General features: G+C 38.1%; 1 protein-coding gene and 1 long non-coding RNA gene across 4 annotated transcripts in view; one reads left to right on the top strand and one right to left on the bottom strand.

Moving 5' to 3' along the window:
* Positions 1–15,044, bottom strand: part of LOC145428555 (uncharacterized) — a 36,713-nt gene that overhangs the window by 6,660 nt on the left and 15,009 nt on the right. The window lies entirely within an intron of this gene.
* LOC113020820 (sterile alpha motif domain-containing protein 9-like) lies at positions 1,165–13,105 on the top strand. Of its 2 annotated transcripts, XM_026165065.2 has the most exons (3): positions 1,165–1,349; positions 5,785–5,846; positions 7,384–13,105. In XM_026165065.2, exons 2-3 carry the CDS (start codon positions 5,843–5,845, stop codon positions 12,018–12,020), a joined length of 4,641 nt encoding a protein of 1,546 aa, XP_026020850.2. In that variant the 5' UTR covers positions 1,165–1,349; positions 5,785–5,842; the 3' UTR covers positions 12,021–13,105. The 2 variants fall into 2 exon arrangements, with proteins under 2 accessions (XP_026020850.2, XP_080157031.1); XM_080300905.1 differs by lacking the exon at positions 1,165–1,349 and having other exon boundaries at positions 2,480–5,846.

Consider the following 15,044-nt stretch of genomic DNA (forward strand, 5'->3'; position numbering starts at 1 on the left):
AGGTTTTTCGAGACCCAAGTAGGTCAACTGCTTCCTTTGGCAGGTCCAAATCTAATTTTGGATCAAGTCATTAAATTCTGGCTGAGTGAATAACTGGGGAGCAGATGAGCTACTGGATTTGGATGTGTAGTGAAGTATCCACAGTCGAAGGAAATTATATCTGGATCATGTTTGCAACTGCCACTTCTGGGGAAAGAAAAAAAAAAAAAAAAAAAAGTGATATAATGGAGCAAAACTTATAAAATATTTTTTGAAGCCACCAACACAAAATTAGTAAAGACAAGGTGTTGGATTTCATGCTGTAAATATGATGCAGGGCAGTGTTATTTATAGCAGCTGCCCTGTAAACACATTCTTGCACATATGCAGTGGATATTCACCCTGGTTACTTATGAAAACAACTTGGTCTCTTTGCAAAGCATAAAATACACAAATCCTGTTTATCGTAATGATGTGGATATTATTACTAGGCTTTAGTAATAACTCAGTTTTTTGTTTGTTTTTTAACACGTTTAAGGTAATTTGCTAGTGTATAGTTTTTAATGTTTAACTGACATGAGCTGTTTTGGTTACTTTTCTCAGGCTGCTGGTGACAGACAGCCTCTCCTTGGTTGAAGCTAAGGTGTGGCTCAAATAGTTTACTTATTATGGTGACATTATTTGTACTGCTCAGGTCAAATCAATCCAATGTCACTTCTTTTAGCTTTTTGTGTTCTAAGTTTTAATGTTGACAGTGGTTTGGCCACAACTTACGGCTGGGCTAAAGCAATAAAACAAGAAGCATATTTGTCATTGAAAGAGGAAATGTTAATTTATCACACATCCATAACCTTACATATGATTAAGGTGATCAGAGTTCATAACAAATATTGGTAAGTTTGAATTTTCCTTTTCTTAAAAGTTTCAAAAGCTCTGTTTTGTGCTCAGATGCTCACTCATCCCGGTTTTTACAGCATAGTACAAAGACGGGACACAACATACCATACTGTTTCCAATATGGTAGGCTTCAACACTACTTAGATCTATCCTATTAAACAATGTTAACACATTTTGGTACTTATTTTGTCTGAATCTTTAAAAAGCCTTTTCAAAATACCTTTATTTCAAAAATTAAAACGCAAACAGCTTTTTTCTTTTTAACAATCACGTGACGCTCATTATGCTGTGGGCTTTCCGGTGCAGGGGTGCAGCTCTGCGGGCTTGTTTCTCCAAAAACGAAACTTGAAACTGATCGAGGATACCGTGTGCAGCATAGCAGGAAACGACACATAACATATCGGGCTTGAAACACAGGCGGCACTTTTCTTTGTATGCCTGCAGGGACTGTTTTCCGTCGGTATTTCTCCAAGGTAAGATAACTGCCTTGCCATATCTTATAGATCTAATAGTTTTTTTTTGTCTCACTTGTAGGTTGAAATCACGGCTTCTTATAAAAGTTTTTAGTGATTCTTATTGTAAGAGTTAGCCTACGTGTTTGAGTCACAGATTAGAAGCACATGAAAAATATTTGCTTTATTAGGTGTTGTCTCAGACACTTTACAGTTAACAGCAGCTGTCGAGAAAAACGGTGACAGAATGTTTTTTTCACATGACTCCTGAAAAATGCCTTATTACAAACACGAGCGCTGTTTCTCAACATTAATCAAACGAAATAAATGAATAACGCTACACCATTCATTCAAAGTAAGAAATGTGGCAGCTATATTGAAACGCTTGCTGGCCCTTATTTGGACAGTTATAACAAAATTACCTTTAATTTTACTTTTCACCATAAAAAGTGCATTTGTACAGTTAGCAGTCAAATCTGAAACCGCTTCTGAGTTTCCCCCAAAATCAGGTTTATACCCCGCCACCCACTACTTTTTTCTTTATATGCTGGGCGTAATACTTATATAATCAACCTTGTCCTTGAGTGATTTAGATTTAAGTGTGCCTCTGGAAATACATTGCCTCGACATGCCTGACATGTGATTTCAAAGGGGCCGGGCTATATAGTGATGGGATTTCCGGATCTTTTTAGAGAATCGGCTCTTTCGGTTCGACTCACTAAAAAGAGCCGGCTTTTTCGGCTCCGAACCGGCTCTTCAGGTTGTTTTGTTGCTTTAATTTATTTATTATTAACAATAATATAAAATTATGCACAAAAGGAATTACTAACGTAAAAAACAGTGGTTTTATTTACATATGTTTATATATAAATATATGCGGTGGCCCCTAGAGACAAAACACGTACAAACTCCAAAACATATTTCTAGCATGAACTGAACTTCCAAACCAGAGCTACTAGATCACTTAAATTACACAATTGAAAGCATGTGTGTATTGTTTGTGTATTTATACACAGGCACTCATGTATATTCAAATAATTTTTAAAAAAAAAAGTTAATTTACCTGTTACTACCACACACCAAATCCGGTCATTGGTACTTGCTGGATTGTGTAGCCACTAGGTAACAAAAGCTTAACACTGCGCCCAGCATCCTGGAGCACTTCTGTTGTCTTTTGTACGTGTTTTGAGTTTGTACGTGTTTTTACGTGCTTCGGAGTTTCTATGTGCTTTGTCTCTAGGCGCCACCGTAAATATACTTTTATTTATTCACTCCACATAAAAAGTAATAAATAAATCATATAATACAAAAATCAACTATTCACATGTCAAATTTTAACTATTTAAATTTTCAGCCTTTTCCTTTTACAAAATTAAAGTGAAACAACACAAAACACTGCAAACCACAACACAATTAAATATAAATTAAAATATGAAAACAAAAAGAACATGCATATTCTCTGTCATATAGGCCCGCATGAATAAACTTTCTGAATCCTTTATCATCTGCAACTGAAAAATAGTTGTGGATGATTACTATCCGGTTGTTCAGTGATGACGCGACGAATCCTACCTCCGGGTCTAAAGTAGTCTGCGTTTAATATGGCTTTTATGTTGTTAACATGTTTAATGCTATGTATTTTCTTCTATTTGATCTCAAAAAGCTCCTAAAACAGTCAGTGATCCCTGTTGACCTCCCTCGGCTTTTATTACCGCTAATCATTTATTTAAGCTCAGTTTTTAAAACCTTAGGATGTAACTACAGCCCAGCCCATGCAGCAGTATATGAATGACTAACTTTGTATTGTAGATGAATTATCTCAGTTGTTCTCCTGGCTGAAGTTTGGTCCTTTTACAGCATCCTGCCATGCGATTACATTTGTTTCTGACCACCGAGAAAACTCACGTTAACTTTTATCGAGTGGAAAAAAAGTTAGCTTGTTTATATTATGCTAACATAGCTATGTCGCTAGCGGTCACGTAGCACATCATTATATACCAGCTAGCCAAACTTCAGTAACCCTACAAACGTCACTGCTGTTTAGTTTTCTGTCTTCATTTATGCTGGAAGTGATAAGAAAGCTGTATGTTTTAATTTGTTTCCAAAACCCCGCAGTCAGGACATGCTATATTGTATTTAGATAGAAGCTAGCGAGCTAACTCCCTGCTAACTTCTAACTCCGTTAAATGTCATAAATTCCGTTTTCATGGATGCCTGGATGTTAAACTCAATTGTTACACCTGGTAGAGCAGAACGCTGATCATTTTATTAAAGATGAAAGACTTTAGACAGTTTTTCAACTCTCAGTAATGCCACAGTGATCGTTTGATATATGGACCTGCAGCGGAGTTTAGACCCAGACACGGCTAGTGACGTCAGACTGAACAACCGGATACCTTTCTAATGTGACGTTGTTGTCCCTGGCTCTCTTTCTCTCTCTCTCTCCCTCTGGTTCTGTTCCTGTGCTACTGAGTGTAACTACCGCCCCTCCCCCCTCTGCCCAGCGTAAAGCACAAGGCTCACATGCAGAGTGAAGTGAAAAAAGTGCGAGAGAGGCTGAGAGAAAGAGAGAAAAAAAAAAAAAAAAATCACGTGACGGCTCGCGATAAGGAGCCGGCTTGCGTCGTTCACGTCAAAGAGCCGGCTCTAAGAGCCATTTCGTTCGCGAACGACCCATCACTAGGGCTATAGAAGGGGGTCCAATTACAATAGCGAAGATTGGACTTTAAAGTGATTTCTAGCATTTGTTACACTACTGTCAGTAAAATATATAACAAAAGAAGTGCCATGCCTGAGGTGATATCTAAAAGTATCAGCTAAACATCCAGGAAGCAAATCTCCTTTTCCACCACATCGCACAGGTGCTCTGTGGATTGAGGTCTCTGGATTGAGCTCTCGTGACTGGAAGCCATTTGTGTACAATGAACTCACTGTCATGTTCAAGAAACCAATTCAATTCAATTTTATTAAATTTTATTTATATAGTGCCAAATCACAACAAGTCGCCTCAAGGCGCTTTATATTTCACAGTAGATTGTACAATAATACATACAGACAAAAACCCAGCAATCATATGACCCCCTATGAGCAAGCACTTTTGTGACAGTGGGAAGGAAAAACTCCCTTTTAACAGGAAGAAACCTCCAGCAGAACCAGGCTCAGGGAGGGGCGGCCATCTGCTGCGACCGGTTGGGACGAGGGAAGGAAAACAGGATGAAGGACATGCTGTCGATTTTTGGGATTATTTGAGCTTTGTGATAGTACGAGCCCACTGGACTGTTGTGATTTCATATAAACTTTCTTTTGTAACCAGAAGAGGTTTGGTTAAAACAGTGATTCTGGGACAATATACGTTTTAGTTTTGTTTTAAACGCTCTTGCATCAAAAATATTTGCTTTAATAATGCTACATTTACCAAATGGCAAAATCAAAATGTGCCCAAAGACTTGGTATTAAATCCAGTTCTTTTGGATTCTTTACGGCTAAAAAAGACACAAGGCTCAAAGTGGTCTTTTAGTCAAAAAAAATATCTTTTCATACCCGGGATATGGAGACCTGAATACAAAACACACAACCCCAGGTCTGAAGCACAAACAGAAGCCTAGGTATTTATATACTTGCTCTCTACGTCACACCACTATAAGTTTCGATCAAAGACTCTGCTTAGTTTCACTTTCTGGCTGCAAAAGCATGCAGTTTCCCGTCAGTACTTTTTGGCACAGACTGTACTCAGAGTTAGGCCTCTCTTATATTAAAACAATATAATCAGCAAATACACATTCAGATTATATATTCAAACCCCAACATTGGCTATTTTTTTTTTTTTTTGGCATTAAAATCTTATAAAATAGTGTTCACAGTGAGGGATGAACTGTGAGACAGCAAGTGTTACAGCCGCTCGGCAGAACGGATTTACATCATTTTGTTATTAAGAGCAAAGCAATAACTACAAAATCAGACTGGGCAAGGAACTTGTGGTGGTTGATCTTCAATTGGTGAAGTTCGGGGCTACAAGAAACTTTCTTTAATGAGCAGCTGTCTAATTAGGCAAAGCCTGCACCCCACTTCCACCGGGCGCACCTTGATCTTCCAGCCTCTGTCCTCTGCCTCAGCTGCCAAGTTGGCATACCGCAGTTTCTTATGCTCAAACGTAAGAAGCTGCTAGTTTTATTACAGACATGGCAGGACCCCCCAAAATCCCGAAAGGTTGTGTCTTATCAGTCCACAAAATATTTTTCCAAAAGTCTCTGGGATCATCAAGATATTTTTAAACAAATGTGGTTTTCTCCTTGGAGCTCTCCCATTGCCAATTTTACAAATTCTTTCTTATTGTTGAATTGTTGAGTTGTCAGCTTTTTCCTTAGATTGTGGCATGATATGTTGCTTTTTGAGATCTTTTAACCTACTTCACTTGAAATTATTTAGGACTTCATGTCATTGTGTGATTTATTTGCAGATAAAAGGTGATAAGTAAAACGCAGTGCTAATAATGTGACAAAAGGAGGAAGAAAATCATGGGTAAGTAAATTTTGTTTCTATGAGATGCCTTTTTTTTTTTTTTTTGCATTTATGGAACTTTCAAGTATCTGTAGCCTACTTGCAATTTAATGTTTTCTTCTCCGATTCCAAAGTGTTAAGCATTCCATCTTAATCCGGTCGTTAAGTGATGACGTGACGAATCCTACTTCCGGGCCTAAAGTAGTCTGCGTTTAATATGGCTTTTGTGTTGTTAACATGTTTAATGCTTTGTATTTTCTTCTATTTAATCTCAAAAAGCTCCTAAAACAGTCAGTGATCACTGTTGACCTCCCTCGGCTTTTATTACCGCTAATTATTTATTTAAGCTCAGTTTTTAAAACCTTAGGATGTAACTACAGCCCAGCTCATGCAGCAGTATATGAATGACTAACCTCGTATTGTGGATGGATTATCTCAGTTGTTCTACTGGCTGAAGTTTGGTCCTTTTACAGCATCCTGCCATGCGATTACATTTGTTCCTGACCACCGATAACACTCACGTTAACTTTTATCGAGTGGAAAAAAAGTTAGCTTGTTTATATTATGCTAACATAACTGTGTCGCTAGCGGTCACGTAGCACATAATTATATACCAGCTAGCCAAACTTCAGTAACCCTACAAACGTCACTGCTGTTTAGTTTTCTGTCTTCATTTATGTTGGAAGTGATAACAGAGCTGTACGTTTTAATTTGTTTCCAAAACCCCGCAGTCAGGACATGCTATATTGTATTTAGATAGAAGCTAGCGAGCTAACTCCCTGCTAACTTCTAACTCCGTTAAATGTCATAAATTCCGTTTTCATGGATGCCTGGATGTTAAACTCAATTGTTACACCTGGTAGAGCAGAACGCTGATCATTTTATTAAAGATGAAAGACTTTAGACAGTTTTTCAACTCTCAGTAATGCCATAGTGATTGTTTGATATATGGACCTGCAGCGGAGTTTAGGCCCAGACACGGCTAGTGACGTCAGACTTAACGACCGGATAGACTTTATCAACAGAACAAAAAAAGATATGTACACACAGATAAAAAAAACCCAATAAGTCATATTTAGTAGTTAAACTTTCACAGGTTTCATAGGTGAACCATCAGTAGCATCCTTTAGTATATTTTTTGATTATACAGACCATAATGCTACTGTTTTGGTTTATCCTTGCTGTTCTTTTCCCTGTTATCTCCTTGCTGCAGGCTGCTGTTTGCAGGTGTATGTATAACTTGTACATGTCTTTCTTGTGTAAATGTAAATTTGTCTGTGATTGTGTAAATACTTATGCTATTGTGTGCTTCACACATGGAGAAAAGACAAACTGCCTTTCATTGTTCTTGTAACAGTGACAATAAAAGCTATTCTATTCTATTGTTTTGACCAAAAAAAAAAAAAAGCTTCAATAAGTTTAAAATTAAGAAGCAAACTATTATATTGTCAGTATTTCGCTTAAAGATGGAATTTCTGTCAATTGTCACACATCTCATATTTTTTTAACTAATTTTATTAATGCATAATCAAATACATGCTTTTTTGTGCTCTCACAGCTAAAATACCTCAACAGTTACCAAGTGCTTCTGGGTGGACTGAATCTGAAGTAAGCACCTGGCTAAGATCAATTCGAATAAAGGAACATTACATAGAAAAACTCTATGAAGAAGAAGTAGATGGACAAATCCTACTTGCACTGGATGAGGACTTTCTAAAAACAAAAATCTCCATGAAGTCAGGGCCTGCTCATTTGATTATTCAGAAAAGAGATGAGCTTATCAACTCCCAGCAAAAATGTCAAGAAAAGAAAAAAACTACTGGTTCCAAAAGAACTGAGTTTGAGGAAAAGAAAAGTAAGAAATCAGTTCAGTGTCTTCAAACAGTAAGTGATGGTTCTCCAGCACAAACTACACTGAGCGATCAGGAGAAAGAAACTGCTCAGGAACAATGTGTGTTGATTTCAAAGGAAGACTGCCAACCACGGCCATTCGATCAAGAAGGGACTAATTTCTTATATGTAAAACACAGCATCCTGCAGCCTGAATCAGGTGCTTTTAATCTGATATCGCCATGCCACGAATTTAAGTCTTTTGCTGTAGCTGCTACATTGGATCGCACAAGACTCCAAGCTAAGTTTGCCAAAGAGATTCTTAAATTTGCAACTGGTTGTATGAACATCAGGTCAAATGGTACAATACACTTTGGTGTGATGGACAGCAAGGAGGATGGAGGATATGTGCATGGCGAGATAACTGGTATCCCTGTAACAGAGAAGGATATTTATGTCGATGCTTTGGACCACATTGAAAAGAGTTTCTCCTCTAACACAGAACACATACGCCAGTGTGTGCGACCGCCAAGGTTCATTGAGGTTATAGATCGACAAAGTACAGAAAAGCGATATGTGGTAGAGGTTGACATTGTGCCATTAATAAGTATTGTCAAGAGCAAAGTGTATGCAGTCCGTCTGCCAAATTTCAAAGAATCAGCAAACAAAGTAGAGTATGAGAAAGAGATGATTTTGCGAAGAGTGGGTTCAAAAACTGAGCCAGTGAGTGACAAGAACCTAAGTGACTTTTACCAAAGAGTCAAAGATCGCGATGCTCAAAGAGAAGAAGCAGAAAAAAATCATTTCCTTATTGCTCCAGAAATGTGTCAAGACCTTGGAAGGAAACTCACCATGCTGATGACCAGTGGTAAGAAATTCATTGAAAAGGAAAAATGGTTCATACTCGTAACAAACAAATTCAAACCTGATGACCTTTGTAACATTGACTGGCTGATTAACATGAATATTTTCTGCGTGTTCGACTTTGACCCAGACTCAAAGATATCAGGTCTTTGCAGTAGATACCTTAACGACCGTGTTGCAAATATGCATTCTCTCCAGAGCTACAAGGTGTCCGCTGGCACAAACATCAAAGAATTAACAAGTAAGATGGTTTTGTTCGATCAAGTTAGTTGGATCTTTTGCTATGGCCGTACTGACTTCAAAGGAAATGAAGCTCCATGTGATGAAATGACTTGGATCAAGACAAAAATGATTCAACTTAAAAAATCTGTGTCTTTGATCTGTAATCAGATTTTGTCAAAAGGTACATTCCAGGTCATATTCCTATTAACGTCACCAGTTGAGAAACCACTCTTGTACACCTTCTATGAGTTTTTCACAGACATGGAAGGTCATGAAGACATCATCTGCATCTGTGAATCAGAGGAAAACTTCCAGAAATGGCAAAGCTTTGCAGAGGATCCATGTGGGAAAGAAGCTGTAAACAATTCCAGTGTTGTTGGGATGAAAATGAGCCACATTAATGCAACTCTGCAACATATACAACCTGTGAAAACGCATGCCAGTAAACACTTGCCAGTCTTTGTGGGAGGAACATGTGTTCTTAAAACACAAGTAGAGGAACAGATGTACTCACTGGAGATTCTAACGGTCAATCATTGTGATGAAACATGCAAAGAATTCATCAATGAGGAAAAAGAAAACACGGAAGGCCAGTTCTACCATGGTGGGAGAGTGACTTGGTTGCATTTCTGGCTTGCTGAGAACAAATATGCTGGAGAGGTCATTGAAAGAGATGCTTATCACGATACTTCCAAACTTCTCAACAATGCCTTGAAATATAATGCAGACCAGACTCCAGTGAATATCATAAACATCTACCATCACCCAGGAAGTGGTGGAAGCACTGTGGCAAGACAAGTGCTGTGGAACAACAGAAAAAGTCTAAGGTGTGCGGTTGTGAAGCCCTCATATCCAGTTTCTGTTGTTGCACAACATGCAGTTGAACTAAGAGAATATGAAGAAAAGGATCCACAGAGATGTCTTCCTGTGCTGCTCCTCACTGAAGACTCAGACAAAGAATATCTAGATGATCTCAGGAATGAACTAGAGGGTGCCATAAACGAAAGACAAATCCAGTATGGTACTCTATGTTTCATTTTGTTGAGCTGCAGACGCTCCCATGATCCAGAGAAAAAATGCAAGGAGTCTCCTTTACAGAATGTGTCTGTCACTCATAAACTGTCTGATCAAGAGAAGAGAAAGTTTTCTGAAAAACAAAAGGCACTTAACAAAAAATATGACTTTAACTTCATTCTGACATTTGTTCTAATGAGCAAAGGATTCAGTGAAAATTATGTTCAAAAGTTTGTGAAACATCTGCTCCAAGACATTAACCGTCACTCTGTTGAATGTCGTCTCATTCGTTATGTAGCATTGCTGAACACATATGTTCAAAACTCTTTCATCTCTCAGTCTCACTGTGAAGCTTTGCTTGCCTTAAAGTTTGTCTCAGAGAGGTTTCGTCGACATGAGTTTGAGAGATCCCTCAGTGATCAGGCTAAGCTAGTCTTCTTGCACCTTCGAGATGACAAGACGCACATTGAATCAATCAGAATCATCCACCCACTTGTTGCAAAAGAAATTCTTCAACAACTTCTGGAACCCCAACAAACTCAAAGCAGTTTGGCGATGGATTTGCTCCACGAGGATGTGCTCTTTGAGCATAGTTTAGAAACAGATGAGTATCTCACATTTTTGAGACTGCTTTTTATTCGAAGATCCAGAATAACTGAAGAAGACAAATACTTTTTGAGTTTGTTCTCTCCTTTCATTGAGCATGTGCGTGGAACTGAAGAAAGCCCAAATAAAGCGATCGAGTTGCTCAAGGAAGCATTCGAGCGTTTCCATAATGATCCATTCTTTGCACAGCAACTTGCTCGTCTTCATTATACTTATGAAAAATTTGAAGAGGCCAAAAACTGGGCAGAGACAGCAGTGAAACAGCGGCCTGACAACTCCTATATACTCGACACAAAGGGGCAAGTATATAAGAAATGGTTCCAAGCAAAATGTAAAGCAATTGAAAATGTACCAAAGACGGCGCAAAACACAACAGATGCTGTGGAAACTGCACTGAAAGCACTTGAGTGTTTTCAAGAATGTCAGAGAGCAGCTGATGCTGAGATGCAACATGTCAACACTTCAGGGTTTTATGCTGAAGTTGAGGTTGGGCTGGGCCTTCTCAAACTGATCTTTTCATTGCAAGTATTTGCAAACAGATCCAATGGTCATTCAGAGTGTATGAAGTACCTAACATCAGATTACATCCCAGTGGAAGTTAAAGATGCTTGGGAACCATTTCATGACCATTTGAAAAAACTGTGCCAGACAATGGAAGACACTTTGGAAAGGATCTCAGAGGACCTGAGTTATTTCCAGACAGACATTGATGCAGATGAAGAAGAGACGCCTGAAGGCCCTGAGGGGAAGATACGTCATCCATTGAAATGGTTGGCAATAAAATCCTCTGAGTATGGCAAGTACTTCAGTGAAGCTTTTTCTGCTGCAGTCCTACAGCATCGGAAATCAATCCCAGCCAACCTCACTCCTTTCCAAAAACGAATGATGATCTATCATCTTGGTGGTGGCAACATAACATCCATTCTCTATAAGATAACTGATCAGAAGAACGCAGTAAAACTTCTAGAGCTCATCCTTTCTCTCTACCCCAGTAATCCATTAAAAGCTAAATTTGATCAAATGGATATTGTTAATTACATAGCGGCCCATATTTCTCTGAACTGTCTGTCACCACAAAATCAAAAAGTAGCTCCTCTGAAAGTTCTACAAGCACTTCGTCACCAGTTTCCATATGATAAAATGAAATGTTTGCCAAATGCCCTGTTCTTGCTTACATTGCTATTCTGGCCAGAGGATGACGACACAGAGCATGAGAGAGAAAAAAAATATCAAATTGTGCAAACAGCTGTTGAGCACCTGGAAAAAGGCCACAGGACCAAGATGAAAGACATTCCTCCATGGAAGAGAAGGATTTACACTCATTTTTTTCTAGGCAATGGGAGTGGGCTGGACAAGTTCGTCCACAAGAATAAGTTTGAAAAAATCAGAGAGTTGTCTTCAATCACAAAGTTGTATGAAAAACGCATGAAGTGGTTTAGTGGTGAGGCATTCAAGACTCCAGAGATTGCTGCAATGCTAAAACATGTATCTGGGTGGACTAAAGATGGATTGGTGTATCTTGAAGGTCCCAAGGAAAAAAAGTTCAATATCAGGCCTGTTAATGCACCTTCAGTGCCTCAAAGTAATGAAAACATCACCTTCTACCTGGGGTTCAGTTTCAGAGGCCCTGTTGCTTACAACATAGTTGTGACAAAATAGTCAACAACCGCTGCCTGTCAGTGTCAATCCAAGTTACTTTTACTTTTTAGTATTATGGATGTTAAAAAACTATGGATGGTTTTTAAAAAACACACGAGCCTCAGTTTGTGAAAAAAAGAATAAAGCTAAACAGTTGTAGCATGTAATGATTATGTATGCAATTTTAGTGTCACTCAAAAAACATTGCTCAAGTGTCATAAAAATAATTAACCACTGTTTTGTTTAGTTGTAAATGTATTTAATCTGGCCAAGTTATTTATCCAACTACTTTGTATTGTGATTATGTGGGTGTCACATTTTGTTATGCTTCATTAGTCTCATTTTAGGTTGTACTTCTATTAGTGTATATTTGCATTGTTAGTCTATTAATCTCAACTACACTTTGGGGCCAACTTTTTCTTATGGTATGTGCTATTAGAAGGACGGCATAAATTACTCTGAATCTAAAAATTATTAGGAATAACAATGTAAATATAATTATTGTCATGGCTGGGTATATCCTCTCCGGCTAATATGCCTGTGTGTTTGTTACTTGTCTGTATTCCTTGTGTTCTCTTGACCAACTGTACTTGGATTTTATGAGCTGGTTCATATTCAGTGTTGATGCACTACACCGAAAAACAAAATCTACCAGCTACGCTAAAAGTGAAGCATGTATTGCTTGACTACAGTGTGAGCCTTCTTTCAGTTTTAATGCAGCTTTCCATTGATGTTCCATGACAGGAAAGTTGTTTCCAAGTATGAGCCCTTTATGTGTACTTTTCTAGTATATTATTGTGTATTTTCCAGGATAAATAAGGAAGCAGTATAATTAAATGTGAACTATTTAATTTTCTTGCCTATTTGCTTTTTAAATAGATTGGGAACTGATGTAAAAAAGTTTTTTGCAGTCAGAAGAATGACACTGTTGCATAGATGTTAACTTTACTTACAACACGATTCTTTAGGTAAAAGTGCAAAACAGTAATTTAATGTGCATCTTTTTTTTCTTTGAAGATTTTGCATTTTATTCATATACATGACTAAGTAAACATAAGTGTCCTTAAAATATGTATAAAATAAATGAATAAATAAGGTTAATGACATTTCTGGTGTTGTTTCTTTGTCAAATTGAAATCTCCAGTTCTGCTCAAACTAAAAGAATGGTGACATATGCTTTTTATAGGCAAATGTTTTCAGCTGGGGAAAGGTCTGAGGCTTGTACTGCAAAGCAGGATTTGGTCATATCCAAGTAACTTTAGGTTTAACTCAGGGTTTTCTGTACTGCAAAAGTAGTTCACTTCTACTAGGGTATATTGCCATGGTAACTTATGATGTGAACTGATTAGAGATCAACAACAAAACTCACTGCTTATCGGCCAATGTGTTCTCCAGAAAATAGTGTCACCATTCTTTGAAAATCCCTTAATTGGATTGCTGTGTGCAGGAACTAGGAATGTGTAAATTCTTTCTTTCCTTGATCATCTGTAACATCAATGGAACTTTATTCCTTGATTTTTTTTCTCCCTGTTGACTGCAAACAATTTTACCGTAATTTTATGGTTCCCTAATTATTAATGATCCTAAAACAGGACAGCTACAATGTACTTGCTGACTTATCAGCAAGTACAGTAAAACATGAGCATAAGCCTAAAATAAACATTAATTAAAATTTCAAATTATGCAACACAGACTTTTAGCTAGTCTTAGCATTTGATAGCACAGCTAGATGCCATTTTCGTTTGGATCAATGACTGTAGAAAACATGGACGGTGCAACAGCACCTCCTCCCATTGTGCAAAAATGAAACCAAAATATCCCACTTTTGGAGGCTGCCATCTTGCATTTTTGGAGCTAGAGTCTGCGCAGTAGTGACTTGAGGTCACACTCCCGCCCACACACCCGCTGGACATGACCGCAAACACTCCCCCTTACACTTTTTACTTAACCCGGCTGCTCCATTTTTTTGTTGATGGGTTTACCATGACTGACAACTCGTTAAAGGTAAATACAACCACGTCACTGTTATGAAAAAGACACAGCTTATCTTATAGTTCTACACCATCTAAAAATCACTTTGTTAATTCGTTTGCTAGATTAGCCGCTAGCATACGCAATGTGTTGGGGGCTTGTTGCTAGCTAGTTAGCAATGCTACACACTTGTTACTCTAATCCGGTTGTTCAGTCTGACGTCACTAGCCGTGTCTGGGTCTAAACTCCGCTGCAGGTCCATATATCAAACGATCACTATGGGATTACTGAGAGTTGGAAAAACTGTCTAAAGTCTTTCATCTTTAATAAAATGATCAGCGTTCTGCTCTACCAGGTGTAACAATTGAGTTTAACATCCAGGCATCCATGAAAACGGAATTTATGACATTTAACGGAGTTAGAAGTTAGCAGGGAGTTAGCTCGCTAGCTTCTATCTAAATACAATATAGCATGTCCTGACTGCGGGGTTTTGGAAACAAATTAAAACGTACAGCTCTGCTATCACTTCCAGCATAAATGAAGACAGAAAACTAAACAGCAGTGACGTTTGTAGGGTTACTGAAGTTGGGCTAGCTGGTATATAATGATGTGCTACATGACCGCTAGCGACACAGCTATGTTAGCATAATATAAACAAGCTAACTTTTTTTCCACTCGATAAAAGTTAATGTGAGTGTTCTCGGTGGTCAGGAACAAATGTAATCGCATGGCAGGATGCTGTAAAAGGACCAAACTTCAGCCAGGAGAACAACTGAGATAATCCATCCACAATACGAGGTTAGTCATTCATATACTGCTGCATGGGCTGGGCTGTAGTTACATCGTAAGGTTTTAAAAACTGAGCTTAAATAAATGATTAGCGGTAATAAAAGCCGAGGGAGGTCAACAGTGGTCGCTGACTGTTTTAGGAGCTTTTTGAGATCAAATAGAAGAAAATACATAACATTAAACATGTTAACAACACAAAAGCTATATTAAACGCAGACTACTTTAGACCCAGAAGTAGGATTCGTCGCGTCATCACTGAACAACCGGATAGAGTGTGTTATTGAA

Source organism: Astatotilapia calliptera, chromosome 4, assembly GCF_964374335.1.
Source record: "Astatotilapia calliptera chromosome 4, fAstCal68.1, whole genome shotgun sequence".
NCBI classification, from domain to species: Eukaryota; Metazoa; Chordata; class Actinopteri; order Cichliformes; family Cichlidae; genus Astatotilapia; species Astatotilapia calliptera.